The 22,689-nt window shown below is 35.4% G+C and overlaps 1 protein-coding gene across 7 annotated transcripts in view; it reads right to left on the minus strand.

The window, feature by feature from the left end:
* Positions 1-22,689, minus strand: part of LOC145767580 (rap1 GTPase-activating protein 1-like) — a 96,704-nt gene that overhangs the window by 25,160 nt on the left and 48,855 nt on the right. For 4 of the 7 annotated variants that reach the window (XM_082579431.1, XM_082579427.1, XM_082579432.1 and 1 more), the window contains one exon: positions 16,073-16,105. In XM_082579431.1, the coding sequence (XP_082435557.1) occupies positions 16,073-16,105 (33 nt within the window). Of the gene's footprint in view, positions 1-9,297; positions 9,704-16,072; positions 16,106-17,003; positions 17,111-22,689 lie in introns of those variants that run through there. The other 3 variants (XM_082579429.1, XM_082579428.1, XM_082579433.1) reach the window with 2 other exon arrangements.

The following is a 22,689-nucleotide window of genomic DNA, read 5'->3' on the forward strand; positions in this document are numbered from 1 at the left end:
AATGTTGTTATGATTTAAAGACGACATTTGCTAACTAGGTGTCACCATCATCCAATTTGCCTTCTGGACTTGTTTTCTTCGAGCAAACAACATATTAAATTTCACCAGCTTTGTGCAATAAAAATGAAATTTAGCGTTACATCAGTCAACAAATCATTCTTTTTTAACATTGATTCAACGACTGTACCCTTTAATCAATGTAAAAAGAGGGCTAGTTTGCTGCCTGGAATTTATAACCTCCCTCCACGCAACGTAATTGTCTGACAGCGGTCTGAAACAATGCTGTTAGCGTTTGATTAAATTAATCTCCGTCTATGGTCTTCTGTAATACCCCAGATAATAATTAATGATTGGAAATTTACCAATTTTAGAAAGGTTTTAGTGGAATTATTTTTTCATGAAACTTATTAAAGAAGCTGATTTATCCCTTCGCGACACCTCTTTTGTGACGTCACAGCCGCATGAATCCACGGAATATAATCCGATTAAAATCTTAAAGAACAAATATAAGAAACATGACAAGCCATAAAATTTCTCGGCATAAACACCAAGTCTTATGCTTTGTAGCCTGCTGGGCTAGAGATCAGCCTATGCATTTTCCACATCAGTCAATACAAAGCGGTTTAAAGAACAAGCATGAAGTGCAAAGATGTTCGTCAAAACAGGTGAATGCTTTCTGCGCACTTCACCTCCATTCTATCACTGGTTGCCAATCGATGACGTAAATAGAGACACAACAGTTACAATGAAAGTAAGCAACGCAAAGCAGAGAGCAATTGGGATTAATAAACCAGTAAAATATATGAAATCCCAACAGCATCCTCTGCGAAGATAAGTAATAACAATCAGATGGTGCTCATTCAAACAGAATCGTTTTGATTTGAAAACAGCCTATCAAATCCGTCTAAGAAATACAATCAAGGTTTCAGATGAGTCTATGTGACACTGTAATTATTGCAATTACATCCACGAAAGTAAACGAGGAAAACTCTTACTCTAAGTATTTTATGATGGCAATTTGTTCAATAGATTTCGCATGGTGAGACAACAAGCAGCTGATGCTTGAATTTGGAAAAGCAAATTATTACACAACCACATGCTTCTATTTTCTGAACCTTTGAAGCTAATTTTTAACCCTGTTTTTCAATATACAGCTTAACTCAACAGAACAACGGCTAACCTTTCTGACTAATGAGAATAAAGTTTGCTCTATCGTTTTCTATAAAAGAAAAAACTTTTCTAAATTGCCTTAGGAAGGTAAATGTTTTAACTCACAGTTTAAATCTTCCCACCTGAATGCTCAGCGTGGTTATAATTACCACGTAATAAACCATTTTATATATACACAACATCGCCCAACTAAGTCTAGCCTACTTATTTCTACTTTGTTTTTTGCATAACTTCAAAACCTGCCGCTGTTGTGTATTCGGCTTTATTGACCCAAGCCAATAAGTTTATAAAACTACACACCACCAACACACAAACACACACACACGTTTCCATTTCCATCATCTTACTTTTCGTTTAAAAACTACGTCATTGTTAGGTGTGCTGTGACGTCACAAGTCAATGCGACATCACGCCGAACCAACAAGAAAGTAATTTCATGGACAACGTCAGGGATACCTCATGGTGACAGCTGGCAAATACGTGACGTCATCATCATCGTCTTCTTCATCGAGGCAGTAACGTTGTGAAGGAACATACCGTAGTCGGACTGACGTCATCGTTGATGTCATGTCTTCAGATGAAGAAAAGTACAATAATCCAAAGTAATCGTCATCAAGTGCCAAGTGAATAAAATGATGAAACTAAACAACTTTTGATCAAACCTGAAAACTCCATTGAAAAAAGAAAAGCATAAAAATTCAAAGTACTGTTTCGGTAAAACCGTCTGTCTTTACATAAACTATGTTGCAAACCTCTTGAGTCAAGACTTTAACGCACATGAAAATTAACATGTTATTGAAAAAGAAATGACAAAGAACAATTCCAATCGCTGAAGAACGGTAGCCTACTTGCGAAATCTGACAAACTTCCTTGTCAGCAAGTCACTGTTCGCACAGCCATCGGCGCTATTGCGCGTGAGGAATTAGCTTCGTGTTCTAATTGGTATGGAAAAATGTGCTTTGAGTGAAAGCACTTTGATCGGTAAGACGAAAGCGTAAACGAATGCTACAATTACTGTCCAACTGATGGGATAAACAACTTCCTTCTTTCTTTTTTATTTTTATATGGCCTTAAAATAACTCTTAAGCTAATAAAAACAAACTGCCTCATAAGGGTGATTGACAGTTCCATCTTCAATGTGGGTGGCTTAATTATAAGGGAAAATGAATCAACTGATAAGTACTGTAGGTGCTATACTTTGCATTATAATAGCTCTTTTCAATCGTCAGTAAGTAGCTTTGAACGCGATTTTTTTTTTTAATTGTTTTCGTTATGATCACCACAAAGGGAGGAATTTTTAAAAGAAAATTGAGCTGGTAAAAATAATGGTAATGAAAATTTCGTTTTGAAAATAAACATTCACTGAAAATAAACATTACTGTATAATAATAATATTGAATGCCAACTAACTGCTCATTTGTGTTTTACAGCTGAGTTGTGTCCACATACAGCTTTGCTGCAACAACTCTATTGTAAAATATGTGTAGTTGTATCCTATATTATCTCAATTAAAAAATAACTACAAAAAACTGCAAGCAATCTTCCTTTTTTGAAACCAGTAGCCTAAAGCTAAAGAAATCTTAGTAGAATGAAATTTCTATCTTTGTTTGAAATATCACAACAAAACAAAGTAAAGAAAAGCCAACGACTTCCATCAGTTAAGTTTCAGACATCTGCAAGCGCTTACTGATCCTACGTTTGCTGGTTCGACCACGATACTTTCCTCTCATTCTTTTATGATCAGTCTTACTGAAACTTGCCAGCAAAAATGAAGTCTGACGAGCCGAAATCAATGATAAAAACGGAGCATCTAAGAGTATGGTCTGATGCAAATACCTGCAATTTCTCAAGTACTTCCGTCTCTTCGCTTGGTTCTATCTTTAAGTCGCACCTTGCTGCAGCACAGGTGCATATTAGTATCAACACTCAAAAGCAACTGTAAGCCACAAAACTCAACTCAAAACGAACTGAAAAGATAAGAATCAGGTAACTGCTGTTTTGTGTGTTTTTGACCAAACAATTAATGAGTGGATATCCTGTGTTTTTCTTTCTGATCTGAGTTTTATTTAAAAAAAAGAGCAGCTGAACAAGTTAACATCGCTTTCTGCATGTGACTTAGCTATAACTTGAAAACAATTCAAAGTACTTACGATTAAAACTAAAACGATTAAAAGGGAATTTATGCTAAAGAACAGTTTACGATTTTCTCCCATATTAGCTTCTCTCGTCGCCTTATCTTGGCGGCACTGCGATAAAGCCGCGATTTATTTACAATATTCTGTATTGGCGCATCTCGCTTATTATTCAGCCATTATCGTTTTGATTTTCCAACAAATCGCCAACGGAAAAGATAACAGTGAAATAAATACCTTGAATGTTTTAGGATTTAGTTATGTTGTTGCAACGTTTACATATGTTCAATCAACCAAGAAAATATTCAAGTTTGAAAACTGAAATTGTAGCGCTAGCAACAGTTATCTCAAATCGTTTGAGCACTTTTTCTCAATTACATTATTATATTGGAAATGTCACAAAGTAAGATTGAGTCTGTTGATTTGTCTATTTAACTGTTCGTTCAATGAAGCACGAAGATGTTGATACCTCTATCGCTGTGCTCTGGAATGAACGTTGTTCATAAAATTGACCTTAATCTGCAACTTAACAATTAAAAACTAAAACTTTTATGAAATATTTGTAAATAAGCTTTTTAAATTTGAGGCCGATTTCAATTATGCAACGTTGCTTTCAATGCCACTTTCCGTTTTCTTGTAATGTAAAAATTAAGTGGTTTACTACATAATTCGAATATTAGGCTATCTTAAAAACTAGATTAAGAAGTTACTTTTACTCTGCAACGGCTGATCATAACAAATTACTTTTTAACCATGGCGGTGTTAGAAATGTTTATAGAATTTAAAACAATATAAAGTTGATCCCAGCCAGCAAAATCTGTCATTTTACATTGACTCAAATCCGCTGTTTTCCTGCCACTACGTGAACGCACGTATCTCGCTATCCCAAGCTATTTCATTCTTTTTTTCATTTTTCTTCTAATTTTTAGAAAAATTTCACGCTGCTCGGTTCATGATAATTACGCTGTTTGGAGAAAAATAATAAATAAACTAAGAATCTAATTCCCAAGTTGGATCTAGTGTTATTCATCACTGCAAATCACGGAGCACATTTTTACTTGGAACTGTCCTAAGCGACCTTGAAAAGCGCTAAGAGCAACGTGTATCTGCGATGAATACAGAGCTATTATATAATAATCAAACATTATTGTCATTATTAAAAACTCATTGAGTTGCACACTTGATTGCATTCATTCAGTTTCCAGAGTGGGTGCCCATCAAATTGAAAGGATTAAAACGATAAAGAAATTCATTTGCTTCTTTTAGCCTTTGATCTTTTGTGCTGTCAAAGCGTTGTTGAATGTTATATGAATGTTTGTAATTTGGTTATTTTTGCCTGAAACACGGAAAGTAGTCTTTGCTTTTCTTCTAAGGATGTATAACAGCTAATGGCTTGGATTAAAATGCATTAAGGTTTTTCGTTTTAATGATTTTCCTTTATTTACGTGGTATGTTATATTTTAATTGAACGCTTAAAAACTCACACAGTCACCGCTATTGCATGATACTAACATGGCAAAGCATTGCATTTGAATAAAAGCATGATCTTTGAATTTTCAACAACTTGGAAACCATGGCCGCCTGTTGCATTATTGAAGAACATGACTCAGTTAAAAGCTAACATATTTTCCAGGCATCATAATGGGTCATTTGTTGAATTGCACGTACTGTCCCGAATAATCGGTAAACTGCATTTCATGACACTTTCACGCAACAATTCAAGCAGTGTCAGCTACACTCTTCTTACGTTATGACAATGCAATTATGACAATCACCAAGAAAAAATAAATGAAAATCTGAGCTAAAACTTGTCTGATGTTTGCGTAATGGCAAGCACTAACTTGGCAAAGCAGATTTGTATCTATTAATAAATTGTCAAAAATTACGGTGATAAATGAATTGATATTCAAAAATAAGTGCTGTGGTGCAATTTCTCTTGTTTGGAAGGTTTTTATTGGTCCCAAACACATTTTTCTGTGTAATTTTATTATTCAATACTGAATTTCTGATACTTTCATGAGCAACCATTTAGTTTCAAAATAACCTTTGTTTTTAAATTAAAAAGCACTTCTAGATCATGTCGGATAATTATTGAAAAACTTTTACAGCCATGGTAGCTGTTTCACTCAATTGCATTTTTGACTTGAGTCAACCTTGCAGATAAAACGGAACTTTTATTGGCTGGTCAACAACTGAATGAAGTTTCGAAAGATGCGCAGTATTAAAAATTAAGCTCCAATGTGATCTTAAATTTATCTCAGAAAAACTATTACAAATTGCTGCAATCAATTGCTAGTTTCGTATGACTCTAACTTCTTGATGTTTGAGAAAGATTCGTTGGTTGACTAGTTAGTAGAACAAACATTACGCTTGATGGGAACGACATTTTCCCCTACGGCACTAAGAAATTCTGGCTTCTGTCTTACGTTTTTTTACAACGTTTACTCGTTAAGCTTACGCTCTCTTTTTTTAATAAAATTCACCATTAAATTAACTGCAATCTTTTCCAGCAGAGCTCATAAAACATCAGCATTTTAAAAACAAAGAAATGTCATTGTGACATCATACCCAAATGCATTGTGATGTCGCAATAAGAGCCACAAGGTCATAGCGGAAAAAGCAGTGACATTACTGTTACACTTTTTCAATGTTAACTCTCTTTGTTTGCGATAAAAAGATTTTTCATAACAAACTCATCAATATGTCTGATTACTTCCGCAAGCGTGGGAAAACAGCCTCCGAACTATCATGAATTTCTGCGATCTAAAAAAACTGGTAATTTACTGGTAACACATGATAATTTACTTAGTTTTTGACATAAAAATCGAACGTTGGCCAGCAATCAAGCCTAGTCAGTTTTTAAGCAGGGCTGCCAGACAAGTTTGGATCAATCGCACTTAGCCTAAATCGACAAAAATGCTTTATTTTTCTTGCTTTTATTTCAATGCGAAGTGTTTAATTTTTTTAATTGAATTTAAATTTTGTTGCTTTGTGTCAGTGGAAAAGTGACAAAAATTGTCATAAATTGTTATTTTGGGCTCAAACTTTGTAATGTTACGTCGTCTGGATTTGATTTTTGTTAAATTTCGTCTGAAGAAAACACTATTGACCTATTGTGTTATTCGATTACACTCAATTATTTCTCATTTACTTTCTATTCAATTTGTTTGTCAAATTATATGGTCACATTGCGCTAGTTTCATGCAGCCTAACATTTACCACTGAGAGTCACTCAGCCATTTCTTTTATGACAGAACAATAGGCCTAGGCTATACCTTTTTTTTAAATTGTGATTATTTTTGTATTGTAATACTGTTACTGAAAATGTTTTTACTCGTAGCCTTGAACTATTTATTGGCTTGAACTTTTCTTGGTTGCACTGAAGTTTAAACGCCCTTGCTACAAGAGTTTATTGATTTCAAAAGTTTTTCCTATTTTTAATCACCCGGAATAAAGTTTATATTTGAATAAAACCACAGGACTTCACTTAAGGATCGCAGCAGCACATGATTTTTTTTTTTCTTTCATTAATATTACTGAACATCAGCCTATCTTGTTTCAACGTAATTTGCCGATGCTTGACATTTGTCACATTAAGAACTGGGAAGCAGCTGACTCGATGACTGATATAGTCTTTCGCTGCTTCCTGTCTGTTGTGGTATTTAGATAGCTATGGTACTATTTTATTCGTATTGTGTATAATTGTACCGTACTATTGTCGCAACAGACGAAATAAAAGGTTTCTCTCTCTCTCTCTCTCTGGTAACAGTAGCAGTTGTCTAGAACTGTTACTCAACTAAGACTACCACTAAGAAAAAATAGACCTCAGACTAAAAAAATTAATGAATTTTTTTTTTTAATTATTATTTTGGGACAGTCTAACGTTCCCTCCTTAAACTTTTTCTACGTAAAACTGTCGCATGTGAGCGAAGGCACGAAAATTTCAAGCACAAGAAAAGCTTATCCAATTTTGAGTTACCGTACAAGCAATTGATCCCACCAAGCCAGCACATGTTTAAAACTTTCAAACCCCACGATGCTGATCGGAAGAATAAGATATAAACTACCAAAAAACATTACAAAAACACTAAAAATACAATTTTTTCCGAGCAACAGTTGAAAGCATATTGACCAAAGGTGCTGAAAGTTAAACTCTAACGAAGGGCATGGAAAATCGTCTCAATGGTTGCTACATCCGACTTCTAAGAAAGGCACATTAGCTGGAAACAACATGTCACAAACAAAAATCTTTATGGTGACTTTCCACCTCTCTTTGAGACAATCAGAAGACGAAGACTACAGCCGGCAGGTCACTGCTTTAGAAGCCAACTGAAAATTAGTGATGTTCTTCTTTGGGAGCTAAACTATGGTACTAGGAAAAGGGGTCGGACAGGTAAAAACCTTTCTTTATCAATTAGAGGCATTGGAGTACAGAAACACGAACTTTCAAAATTTGAAGGTGGACAGAAATGTTTGGAGAAACTGCGTTGATGGCGTCCGGGCACGCCCGAAAGGATGATGATGATGAAAAATCTAGAGCTTCAAAAAGCCTCTGTTCCCCGTGTAACTTGGCAACCCACATGACGATAACTGACAGACATAGAACTCACCATAATTCAAGCTAACTGGGTTAATGCTGTGTCATTGGTTCTATATCGCTATTGCAGCTATTCTTTGCGACAATGTTTACCACACTCAGAAACACAACAATATGGTCCATGTATCTTTTTTACACCGATTGTAATATTTTTTGAATGGAACACGACTGTGATAATTCCTTGTACCGTGTACTGCCCTCGTACTTTGATAACTCATTGTGGTCTCAAGCACGTTTTAAAGTTCGTGTTTTGTCGCTTCTACCATGTTGACACGTATTGTTTTTGTTGTGATGGTTAGAAATAAAATAAAAAAAAAACTGTACCATCACTTTTGTTGTAAACATTTTTTGCACCAATAAATGTGAGTCTTCAGTCAAACAAAGAAAAAGTGCCAGAAAATACAACAATTTTGGTAGCAAAACCACATTACCACTATCCGGACAGCAAAATCCGTCATATTGACACTGATTCAACGTCTGCAGACGTTGAATCAGTGTAAAAATGAAATGCTGACTGGGTGGAAACATCTCTGTATCAGTGCGTTTCCTATCACAATTTTTCATAACGCGAATTATTATGATTTTAGAAATGTAAACTCCCATAATGACAAAAGTCATTGAATTGACCTCGCCGAGAGTCGCGTGCAGGAAATGAAGACATATTGTTACGAAATCAATGGGGTCATTCATTCCCACGCAGTGACACAGGGGCACCACAAGACACTCAAATTTTAATCAAAAATTGACAAATTGTATTATTTGCGACGTTTTGTCGATCAGAAGCGAACCATTTTTTCAAAAAAAAAAAGGAAGCGATGTTTCAACAACGGGACATGCATAATAGAAAACTACCAGGTGTATAACGTTAAAAGTCAGACTTACATACTTACACTTAAAATGCTGCATAGCCTATATATGAGCCATTGCTACCAGGTAAAGATACATTTTTATATGAACCACTTTTGCACAGAAATATTTACATGTCAATTTAATGCTGCGATATCGAAAGTTAGACAAACAAAACAAAGTAACTTTAGCTGGTTTCTTTTTACAAAATTGATATCAAAAGTTTAGCAAAATAACAAAGTCACAGCTTACATATAACAGAACGTATTTTTGTTTGTTTAACTGTAACCTGATGCCAAAAAATAAATTAATTCACATCTAAACCTCCAACCACAAGAACATGAAGCGTCATTGTTATTACGTCATTCACTTTATTTCTACAAAAATGACAATGAGCAATTAACCAATAACATGTGTTCACTAAGGTTAGGATGCATGAAACAGCTGCTTAGTTCTTACCGCAATGAACTGCTAATAACATGGCCAACTTATAATGTGCATATGCTAATACAATTGCCGCATGTTGTTGTTTTTTTAAATTATCAAAAATACCTTAATTTTTTGTTGTCCGTTGATATCCATATCCCATTTTCTTTATCTGTTTTTTTCTTCTTACTTCCAAAACGCCGTCTACCGGGCGATGGTGTCCATTTTTTGGACCCGTTAGATGTCGTAAGTAATCCACTGAGCGCGTGCCAAGATCGCTTTTTTTCAGAAAAATCAACAACTTTTGTGTAAACAGCCGCCGGACATTCGTCGCTTTTATGAGTGATCCTGGTATAGCTGAGGCTCGGCAGCGACGATCGAAGCTCGGGCGACGACGATAATCCAGGACTGAACTTTTCCGCGCGCTGATTCGTGACGTCATCAGCACTAAGTCTTTCTGACAATCGCCGGAGACTTTTCATCTTAATTTAGTTTCTGTGGCAGCAAATTCTTGATATGATTGAATGACACTACGCAAGATCATACGTTTCTATCAAAGAAAAACACTTCGGTCAGACATCGCTACACAGATGACAATCACTGATTATGACGCACCCGCATGTTGTGACAACAACTACACCAGCACAACGTAGGATAAAACAGGAAAAGAAGTAACTTTTTACTAACATCAATACTTCTTTCTTAAATAATGCCTGGTAAACAGCCTCATTCAATTTTCACTTCTTTCTTAGTAAGAGAATTTGCTTAGACTAAAAAGTTCACCGCCCAACAATGATGGAGAGATATGACTTCTTCAAAAGTGTCCTGTACGTTCTTTTTAAGTACAGCGGTGCCAACAAAAGTTTCCATTTGTTGAGGGAAACGAAAAAACGGAAACTGGCTAGGTAGAAGCACCAGCGTTACTACAACCTCATCAGTAAATCATTTATTTTACTTTTTGCTGGTACTCACACACCTATAGCTTAACCTCAGTCAGCAAATCAGCCTTTGTTTATATTGATTCAACGTCTGTAGACGTTGAACCGATGTAAGAAAGGCTGATTTTGTGGCTGCAACGAGATTCCCAGAAGAAATATCAGACGCTAACTCATTTTACAGATATATTGTAGTTAAACTTTAACTGCTGTAAGTGCGACATTTTAAAAAACTAATCAACCGAAAAATTTGGTTGCAAGGAAATGTCGAATTCTTTTTATTTAATAGTCATTTACGTAAAACGTAAAAAATGCATTCAAACCGATGTTTTGGGTTGTTATCAAATTACTGCTTGCTCTACCCTTCTTGCACGCTTTAAGTAAGAATTTGTATAACATCGTTATTTATAATGATTCAGAATTGCACCATTCAAATCAGAAGACAAAAATCACCAAACAAATATTGCGAAAAAAGCTGATAACATCATGTGGTGAAATACAAGACCTTGTGAAAGCTGGTAAAGAACCAAATTAATAATTTTAAAAATTGAGAATTTAGATCTGAAAGTATCTGAATATTTGAATAGATATCTAAAAACGTTTAGATAAATATTCTTCCATTTCATGTCTTATGATTTCTTTACCTCAACTGCCCATTAAAAAATCCAACGCTTCTTTAAAAACGATCGAAATTTAATCTAAATGTAAACACAAATAAGCTGAGCCATGGCCACCTAAAGATATGCCCTGATTTGTCATATTTTGCAGAAATTTTCAGGTTTTTCTAACTTTGAGCGAACGTTTAAATAAATTTTTTCTAAAACTTAGATTTTTATGCTTTCTTTTCTCTTTTCCCCAGATGACACAATAGGTTTTAACATCCTCACATGTTGAAAAACAAAGAAAATTTGATTTCAAAGGTTTTAGTCAGACTGTTAATTTTTCAATAACAGTCTGATTTAGCGTTTTTCAACTTACTTTTTCTCATTTGCTACTGCTTCCCCAAGGCAACAAAAAGGTTTCATGTCGTTAGGAAACCACAAAAAGTAAAACCATCTTAAAAAATGTCAGTCAAGCACTAGCAGTAGCTGTAATCAAAATCTGCAAAATGTGACAAATCAGGCCAAATCTCCAGGTGGCCATGGCTGAGCATTTAATTTTGTGCTCTTTTAACAGTCTTATTCAGTCACTAGCAAATCTATTTTCTGGGGGAGATTTCTAAACAAACCAAAAAATTTTCTTTGCGTTTTATTTGGTGGATTTCTTCAAAAAATGGTTGCAATGACAAACACACCGAAGGTACAAAACACCGCAAAAATTAATGCGAAAAAAGATTTATTACACCATACGGTTTTGAACAAGGTCATGTATAAGCTGGTAAAAAACAATTTGGTACTTTTAAAAATCGGAAATCTTCCCATTGGTCATGTGACAAAACTTTTGTGCTGAAAAGTTCTACAATTATTGTAGACATGGCTGAATCTAAAATGTAGCTCATATTTTTATGCGACTGCTTACTTTTAAATGAAGAATCTAGTCTCTTCACAGCCTCTCTGGTCAACTACACCAACTGTTGCTTAACAACTACATCAGCGATATCAAAGACATATTGATAGTTGAAATAATTAGGCGAGTTTAATTACAACTAACCCAAAGGACTGTATTTAAATGATAGTTGTACTTAGAACAAGAAATGTGCAAATATGTCATTCATCATGTCTTCTCCTCAACTGACCATTAAATAAGCCAGCGCTTCTTTAAAAATGATTGAAATTTAATCTAACCTGGACTACATGCGAAAAAATAAATAAGCTAAGCAGTTAAGTTTGTACTCTCTTTTCAAACAGTTATGATCAATCACTTAATTATAACGTCCTCGTTTTGTCGCTTCTACCTTTTTTATACCTCTGTTATGTTTGGCGTTAGTGTCGGTTGTTTGGCGTTAGTGTCGATTAATGTCGATTGATCAATTTCTACAGCTAAAAGTATCAATGAAGAATGTAGGCCATATACAACAGCTTTGAAATCTTATAAAACTAGAATGTTTATAATGCTACAAAAGTGTATTTTAATTCAATTTCAGATTTCAAAATGGCCATTTCTTCGTCAGTTGAAACGCATTTTGACTTGCTAGCTGCCACCACTGACAAGGCTACTCTTTAATCCCTACTCATTTCAGAGCCTGGCTAAACTGCGGTCAAAAACTCGGTCTTCAAACTCGCCGAAATTTCAAATTGAGTCACCTGTTGTAAACGTCATAATGACTCCTGACCTGATAGAACCTCATAGAAAATTATTAGTCAACTGCGAAATGTTCCAAAAAATCAAGTCATATATAGATGTCAGATGCTTTTTAGTTGCTTTCCATGCACAGCAATCAACCCCTTGTCACTTTCGTCGGAGTACAACAATGGAATTTGCATTTGGGGATATTTTGAAATATTTTCAGATCCCTTTTCGCTATTTTTATAGATAACTAATTACAATTTCTTGCTGTGCATCAAAGTTTATATATTGATACAAAAGCCACTTTCATTGTCTATTGCCACTATTGTCATATGTCACATTCATTTGGTTAGACACACAAGCAACTTTCATTGACTAACTAGCAACTTTGCAACTTTTGTTTTAATTTTGCGTCATAGTAGGTTGCACGAGGTGAAAAAACGTCTGATCTAAACACAAAACCTTTAACAATTGGAGTATTGAAAGCTTCGAAAAGCAAAAACCACTTTCCATCTCTCAAATTTAAACAAGTTTTCAGCTTCACAGAGCCATTACCTGACTCTACTGTGGTGATTACTCAAAGTCTACATTCGCTTCATTACTGAAGTAAGCTTGGCAACTGAAAAGGAAAAACACACAACTGCGAGCTATCTGATACTCTGCATCAGTGCTCACAGAGCGAAGTAATTTTCAACATAGCTGTAAGGCAAAGTGCGAATCACTGTAATAACTTGTAAGCAAACACTTTTTCAAAAAAACAAGCTCTGTAACTGAAAGACTTTATGCACTTTCTGAAACCAAACTTGATATGAGTCCAGTATAAAATATACAAATAAGCAAAAGGTTTTTTCGATGAGAAATTAGAATCCAAAACCGAACAGTGACAACTGTACATTGATAGACCGGCCTAGCACCGGTAATGAAGTTCGCATCAAATTGAGAAAAGGGCGTAGTTTATACAAGACATGCATCAGAGTCTACAGTCGTTGTTTCGTCTTAAAACAACACTCGTAGCACGCAACACTTGCTATCGCACATCAGCAAAACAAAAGGTGATTTTGATGACACCATTTGCTTTATGACGCATTAAATCCTCGCAGGTGAATTCGCCCAGTCCACAAAAAACTTCATCATAAAAATACAAAAAATAAACTAACTTTACTTACTCAAAACGCTGTGTAAGCTTTTTATACAAGTGATTGCATCACTGTTTTGTACTATTTTGAGCACAACCAAATCAATCAACTCTTATCTTCACAACATCAACAAAGAGATTTCACCTCCACTCGGCATTATGATTTATCATCAGCGAAATTGGATGTTTACAATAACCAATTGAGCACACAGTCTGCAAAAGTTGCCGTTGTGAAGTCAAATTTAGCTACTAAACTCGCACTTTTGCATCGTTTCAGCGTGGTAAGACGTTAAAATGATATAAAAAGATGACTTTATTGCAAATTAGGAATTCATTTCGGTTTTACAAGTTACTTAGTCGCCGTCTGCACCTGGACAACAATTATCATTTAGACTGGAGCATGACCTCATTTTCGCTCAATGTCGAATTATGCTGATTGCTCTGGACTGGCAAATGGACCAGCTATAGACTACTAGATAAATTACATTTTTTAAACATTACACAACGTATAAGGACAATACATAAAGCAGACAAAAACGAAATAGGTAAGTTAAGATAAACAGTAATTAACGTTGTCTAAACAGTCTAGGTATGACTTAACCTTGCTTTTTTTCGCATCTTTAGGCTTATGCCAAGTGGTTAGGGATTTAGGGTAAGTGTACGGGCAAGGAAGCCAATCTTCGTGCCCACCTTCAGACATGCCATTTTTAATAGAAGTAAAATGTGAAAAATAAATAAGTACAAAAATATTGAAGAATTTTATTTTCAGCTATTTTGTATTTACCGAATGCACGTTTTTTATATATTTTAATGCTGGGATGTTTAAAGAAACTCTTCGTGAAAAAATGATCGACATTTGTGATTTTCTCACTACACTTTTATCTCATGTTTACTCTGGACAACGATAAACGATCCAAAAATATAAACAACGGCTTGAAACACGGTATAGTAAACACGAAGATAAAGGTATGACACTATGACAATGCAATGATTATTAAAAACAAGCAATAAAGCAGACATGCACTAGTTGCTTTTTGGAGATGATTCAGATTTTACAACAAAACATTCTGAGAAATCGCTTGGAAAACACCCAAAACAAAACCCAGTAACTTTGTTCAATCTTTGAGAAAAGTAAAGGCAAAGTTTCCAAATTTCCTTTGTGTATCGTAAAGATATCTTTATCACCATGATTGTAAAAATCGAAACCAATAGGTTGGTTCCTTGAAAAAATTGCCATAAAAAAACATCTAACTAAACTCGTAAAATTTGGAATCATGCCTCAAATGCTGCCGCAGTAAATTTCTGTTTCTGAGTCACAAAAATGCTGGTAATCAAAACAAAAACTGTGACATCAAAAATAAAGTCTTCGCTCTCACAATTCAAGACTAACACTCACTATCGTCAACCAATTAGAGATTAACTTTCTGCTCCAGCAACAACAGACAATGACGCATTAGCGCGCCTATATTCAGTATCTTAAGTTGCCCTTTTTATACCATTCTAACGCTGAAATAACGTAAAATGGCAAGTATTCTATCAATTTCATCAAAGAAAGTGTTGAACAAAACTTTTCAAATAATGCGTCAGACAACCAATCTGAGCAGCTTTTCAAACAAAGTTGTTTTGAAAATAAAAATTGACGTCTGGCTTCCGTAATACCTAACCCCTTCAGCATTACGACACTTGACAGAAACAGGTCGGGTCGTGCCACCCAAATCAATCTTTTGCATTACAGGAAGGGTTCTCAACCTGAATCAATTTACCCATGTGGGTAAACTCACTAAAATAGAAAAAAAAAACTTACATCATAAATGCACAAAACCTGATCAAAAAAGCTGATGGGGGTGAATTAAATTGAAAGCTGATTGGGTTGAATTAAATTGAAAGCTGATTGGGTTGAGTTTACCTCCAAATGGAAGCTTGGGGTTAATGGAAAACCCATTCATGTTAAATAAAACTGTATGTGGTTGGGAAACAGCAGGCTACGGCAAATGATGTGAAATGACACACATGGCAGCTTTGGCAAGCCGTGACGTTGTGATCACGTGACACAGCGTTGCATGCCTTGTTCGTTCTGTTTGCGTTGCATTGGCTGTTGTTGAAATGCCAGAAAGTCAGTTTTTAGTAAACACAAAAATTTAACTGTGGCATCATAGTAGCACTTAGACAACAGCACAACCACTTTAGCAACGTACGTACTCGGATATTTGCTGTTATAGATATTTGCATGTTATGTGGTTTATTACAACCAAATCTTTACATTTCTGCTTACAATGCTAAAAAAAGGGGATTTTGCAAGCTGGGCCTAGATGACATGTTAAGGGACTCCACCTGCCATCCCTGCTCTGGCCAGCAAATTAGTTCATTTTGCATTGATTGGATGAGACTGGTTCAAAGAACGGATTTTGTAACTGAGCAAGTGCAATGCAATTTCCAATAAAACTCTCATGCCAACACAGAGAAAGGTTTATCTAAAATGCAATGACAAGATTCATTGGCTTCACACCACGCACACATTGTGTTGCCCCAGAAAGCTGCTCTTTTTTATCATTTTAAAAAACATGTTTGTTTTATATCATCAATAAATAATAAATAGTCGACTCACTTTGCTGTCTTCAATGCCAGAGGAACATCGCATCTGTAAAATAAATAAATGAATTTAATATTTCAGTGAGTATCAATATTTGATGCTGCTATGTTAATTGATTTATCCTTGTTATTTTGATGCCTTCTTTGATTGAACATTTGGTTTGAATTTGCAAAGAAATAGAAAAAGTAGAACACGAAAAAGTTTTCAACTCTGCATTTATTCAAACACAAGTGCATTAGCACACTCCAAGTCTATGCATATTGCTTGAGAATAGACGGTGGTGTGAATAGAAATAATAACCATTAAGGAAAAGGTGCCGCTCTAGTCATTTTAAACAGCGAAAATCAATATAAAAATCAAAACGTCTTCTAGTTATGCAACTGGCTATGGTGATTTTTTCAACACTAATTTTCTGGCTGGAAAATCGGATACTTTTTCACTTTTTACGTTGGATCAACGACACCATGAAGTTTTCCGTAAGAAAACAAAACATCATCATCAAGACAAATCCAAGGTTGTCTCCGTTTTAATGTTTTTCTTAACTTTAATGGCAGTTGGCAAGAAATCAACTTATGAATGATTCACATTGGAAAAGAAACAAACAAAGAGACTTTCTCTTTTCGTACAACCACATATTTTAATGTGATCCGGCACGTTAGAAAGCAATCTTCGCGAGGTAATGGGCCAAATAGACCTTGAGAGCGTCCAGAAAGTGTTGGCAATATTTGGAAAGGAAATAATCTATGGAAGTTTGTACAAATAAACGTTTTTACTGCTTCGACCGCAAGATTTTAATTGTTTGTTTTTTTCTGATTTCGTGTAACAAACTTCCCTGCTTCTTCGTGGTTTTTGCAACAGCTGATTAAGAATTGTGATTACAATAAACTTTCATTGCAAAACCAATTACAAAATCTGGGAAAACTTATGCTAGCAGTATTCGTCTTACCGATCAGGCCTAACTTTTCGTGGTCTTACTGCTGGAGATCGAAAGGTATCCAGCCATTTTAACTCAGGCATGCTGAGCTAAATTATTAAAGTAACTTTAATATCTTAGTTTAATTTAGAGCCAGCTCTATTATCTATGTAGAGATATCCTGCAAAAAGGCGATATCGGAAAACTGTCAAAAACGACATGTCAGTGGTTGAGGTTTGACAACTCTAAAGGTGTTAGTCCCACTTCACAACCTATATCAAGGCGCTGTGAAACCAGACCAAATTGATAGACTTATGTATTATGCACATCACTCTATTGAACTAACGTTATAATATTTTCCACATCTGAAACAATAGTTTCTAGTTTCTGTCTCTGGAAGTACTTGCTGATAGTGCAAAAAAACAGACTCACAAAAGTTAATTTTTACGTTACAAAAACTAGGCCGACTTGGTTTAACAAAGTGTCAGCAGTTGGAAGTATTACTTTTGCTGAGCAGATTATTTTCAAATTAAAAACCCAACCATTGTTTTTGAATTACAATTTGTAATTGGTCCAGAGACAGACAGCACTTCAGTTGCAATATAAAGTTTCACTTCGGTTTGAACGGGACTTTTTACTGTATAAAAATTTACAAACAAATTTGGGATTTGGTGTACAAGTCTCCGCTCTCGTCATAAATACTATCAAGTAAATATACGTCAGATTGCAATCGACCAAGACACATGGTTGAAAGTGTGTGAACACTGAACAGTAAAGTACTTTCATCTTATATGTTTGGTCGATTCCTGTTGATGACGTCATGGTATTTTTACCAGGGCGGAGACTTGTACACCAGCTCCCAAAATTGTTTGTAAATTTTTGTTACAACATTTGCTGCATCCTTCTTGATTTTTGAGTAAAACAAACTCCATTTACTGCACAGCGTCTGCCTGCTTGTAATTGTGACATCATAATTATCAAGTATACGTCACAATTAAAACATATGCTGCCCTCAACAGGTGACACAATCGATAAAGTGCTAAAAATAAACAGTGCTGTTGGTATTCAGGAATAGAGTTACGGAGATGACATTCCGAACACGTGTACTAGCTCGCTCTTTAAACATCCTTAACAATCTGCGTATTGACAGAAACAACAGTTGTAAAAATCTTACCAATTTTTTAATTGATGAAAGCATGAACAGTTGTTGATGTAAAATTTTACGATTTTGCGTTTAAATAATTAAGTAAAAGATAGTCTGTAGCAATATGTTTCACTACGGTACCGAAACTAAAGGAATTGATAAATGTCTATTGATTGATTATGGGAGAAATGGAGCTGATATTGTTTGAATAAATATTTGCCTTTAAATTTTAACATCCAACGCAGTGTTTCAAGTCAGTTTCTTCACGCCATGCAGCAAAAAATACAAAAGGATGTATTACGCCACCTGGCGGATAAATAAAAGCAAACAGCAGCTACAACAAAAAAGAGTGAATTGCAAACAGGTTGAATCATGAAACCAAGTCCACATGAAAATGCCAACGAAAGCAAAAACGTTCACATCCCCATCAACTAAGCCTAGGGTACGATTTCAGTTACGATCACCGCTGAAATAAGCCTCCTCAATTTGCACTTCTGCCATCGCCCTTTTACCAAGCACAGCCGACTGAACTGATGATGTGTTTATGAATGCAGAAGACCAACAATTAATCATCAACAACAATCCCCAACAACCTTCAAACTTAGCAACCTTGCTAGCACTTGTTTACTTAGTAATAATTCTTTTTACTTATGTTATGTTGCCAGGCCTTATAAATAAACGCACCATCTGTACTACAATTCCCATAAGTAAGGGGAGCAATAACACCGACACATATAGAAAAGAAATTTATTTAATTTTCATCAAGGGACACAAAGGGCGTCTCTGTTTTAATTGTTCGTCTATTCTAGTTTGTCTCGCATTGATCTGACATCTGCTGAAACTTAATTTACACGGCGGCCTAGAACGCCCGTGGTGATGATTCCCACATATATCATACAATAGAATAACTTTCTTAGTAAACTATCATCCATTAATTATCAAAAACTTGATGATAAGCAAAAAATAACATGCTAGTCTCTCCCATATACATCGGCAAGAACCAGATCGTAACATGACATGAATTACATGTAGCTTTTTCTAAAATCTTTTTTCTGAAATCAATGCTCTTTTATGGGACCCCTTGCACTCTTTATGGTCAGGCATCATGACATCCATGTAGTCACTGTCATGCAAGGATTTAGATTTTGCTTGAAAACGAAACTGAGAGAATTTTTTGATCATTGTTCAAAATTCGATTCATAAATTTTGCAAGTTTATTATCCCCAATCAGTACCAGTACCACCGTTTCAATTTTCTCCTTGTTTCCTCCAAATAACGTTTTCTAAAAATCAACATATTATCACAGTGCAAGCCCAGACAGCAAATCAATCGTTTTTTTTTAAATTGATTCAACGTCTGCAGACGAACCACTAAATGTCATTAACTTCGTTTCTGCTACAGAAACAAGTTTGTGGTGTGAAAAACAATCCAGCTAGCAATCATTTGTTTTTGCATTGGTTAGTGTTAGAACATCAGCATACGTCAAATGATGCATATAAGTCATCAACAATGTTAAAAATTATGATTTTCTCAATGGTAATGACTTTACATAGATGCAAAAGCATGCCGGTAACTCTATCCTGAAACCTTCCAAGTTAACTAGTTACCAATTTCTGCCAACTTAATATTTGGCGTTGGTAAGTCACTACAAAACGTATCACACTGTCTAGGCCCGTGATTCTCATACTTTTTTTTTATTCGCAAACCGTTCGAAAGATTCGTACAGTGTTAGGGTACCACTTATATTCAGAAAACCTCAAAAAATTAAACTCGCATCACGCAATATATGCGGTCTCTGATTCAGTGGCAGCAGCCTAGCCTGCTCTGTGCTAGTGCTTGCCGACTGCGTATGGCTTGCCCTGTGATTTCGCTCTGGGAGGATATCCGCTATTGGCCCTTACTTTAGTGTTAAATTATCGTGCAGTTAATCAAATCAACTGCATTTGCATCGAATCAACAGCATTGGTTGCTGAATCAATGTATTAACAATAGGTTAACAATTATAGTAACTTAGGCAATCTTTTGAAATTCCTTTTAATCGACAGATGATGTTAGTTTATTGTTACATAACGTGAAAGTTATATACTGTTCTCAAAACCTCTCCCCATCTTTCAAACAACTACCACGTAAGTCTAGTCTAAAATGAGATTTCTGATGCAAAGCTGTTTCTTGATAAAATATTTCAATTGGTACAAATTTTAAATAAACTGTTTTTATGTTAACCCGACTTCAAAGTCTGTTGAATAAATTTTGAAACCACAACAGATCAGACTAGCAACGCCCTTCTTCTTGTCACCAGGGAATATTGACGAAATGTGACCTCTGCGGCACTGTTTCCTTTTTGATTTGACGGCCCTGTTGTTGGTAGTAAACACCGCCATCTTGATACGCAGCCCTTATGGCGGCGTTTCACGCAATTACGTCGATTTCAAGTCACCAGATGTTTAATCTTAGTGAGATTAAATGAATATCGATTGTGACGTCACAGTTCCAGCAAAGCTCTCAAAGTGAGTCCTTCTCACAAGACGCAAACATAACAAGCGGACATCTTTCGAAAAATCAAACCGCGCAAGACAATTCAAAGATACAAATCTAAACATTTACGAAGCAACATGTCTCCATGCATCATCGAGTTTTTCAGCAAGCAAGGTGCAAGCCAAATCATACGACTCACTACAAGATAGCTAATCCTGACAATTTTCACAAAGCTCTTTTTCGGCAGTGTGTTAATGCGTTTACTTTTTCTCTCAAGCTTCTGTTAATGAAAACTCCATGTCAACAAGACAGCAAAACAGATTTGCTTTTGTTGACATCTTAGTAACTTGTTATTGTTGTTGCACGCTCAAAAACCTTTGCAGTTTTGCACACAGGACATTGAACTAAACATATTTGTGTAAATATACGAATTGTCTTATACCCAACAGAGAGACGGTGGCAACCAAGCCCTAACCAGACTCAACTAACTTCTTTGTGGTATCTGTATTAAAAGCTACAGTTCTTAATATCACGGTTACGCTGCAAAATATTAGTCATAACTTTTAGACGTTTCCTGATCTTCAATGCCTTTTCTTCTACCTCTTCCATATAAAAACACAACTGCTCATTCACAGTTGAATCAACAGAAGACATATTCTCAAATTTCAAAAAAGGTTTGAAAGAGTGAAGTGAAACCTTTCACAATCAGTTCACCTTTTTTGCAACAAACTGCCTGTACGATAATGTGATCAAGACATTAGCCACTTTGACATCGGATAATTCTTCCAGTGATGATTTAAAACGCACTCATTATGTCGGATAGGAAATAGTCATTGTTTCTGTCCTTGATAAGAGAGTTTCTCATTTTCGCGTTTCACTGAGGACGGAAACCTGAATTTTGATTGAGTCACATTGGACATTGTGATGTGTCACATGAGGCAAAAGTCATTTAAAAGTAATTGGTTACTTTCACCTCTGGCAGCCTCCCAATTGTGAAAGAAGTTCAGTGAAAGAAAAAAATATTAATTTGGAAAACTATTTCCGCTATCGCTGACACCTGCAAGTCAATTGGCTAAAAAAGTGTAGCTCATTTGCTGGTTGGAATCTTTTAAAAACGACAGGGGGGTGGAAAAATTATCGTTGCCCTTTTATGACCTGCAGAAACAGAGTAGGCACAATACATTACAAAAACCTGGAATCAAACACAACAACAAACTACTCAAAGCTAAGTTCACAATGTAGACACTAGCGACTTGTTTTAGCCTGATGATGCGAGTTCGCTGTTGAAGTAGCGGTTTGCACTAGACTAGATCCTAGTGACTAGGGATTGTCCATAATAGACATGCGAAACTACATCCGCTTTTAGCTTATCCGCCACACTGAAAAGGTTACATTTTTTTCTGATTTACAAACTAATTTACTTTTTATGGGTTATGTAAGAAAAGTGAAGTTGGTTTTGTAATTGAAGGTTTTTAGTTGAAAGCAAGCTAGTAGTAAAGCGTAAAAAATGTCAAATCGGCAATTGACCCTTCTACTGTTGCCGGAACAGCGGAGTTGCACGTCTCGTAATGTACTGTCCCTTGCGAAACTAGAAATTTTAAACCGGCATAAATTTTAGTAAAGGTTTTAACTTAAGAAAAAAACTACCTTTGTCTGTTGTGTGGCCACGAACATGTTATCTATCTTTGAAAACAACACAGTATAATTAATATTAAAATATTATAAACTGCTTTTTGCTAAGGACTGGTTGTAAATTTTTGCAACACCGTTGCGAATAGGCAAAACATTTCATCAAAGTTGTCTATCTGTTGCATGAAGACATTGTGTTCGCCCTATTTTTAACACTGAAACCTGTTTTTATTTTGTTATCATCAAGGTAAAGTCACATACATGTCATTATTTTAAAGGGATTTTATGTACGGTGTAGGCTGATGCAGCCATTCTAGCAATGTTTTTCACGAAAGTCTACAAAGCTCATTAAAATTTGGTGCAAAAATCGGGAAAGAATTCAGATGTTATTCACCAGGTCTTGTCATTTCAATTACTCAATAACTGGACACTTTTGAATAATTTATATCGAAAATTCATGGAGTGTTTTCA

This window comes from Aplidium turbinatum, chromosome 3 (assembly GCF_918807975.1).
Source record: "Aplidium turbinatum chromosome 3, kaAplTurb1.1, whole genome shotgun sequence".
NCBI lineage: Eukaryota > Metazoa > Chordata > Ascidiacea > Aplousobranchia > Polyclinidae > Aplidium > Aplidium turbinatum.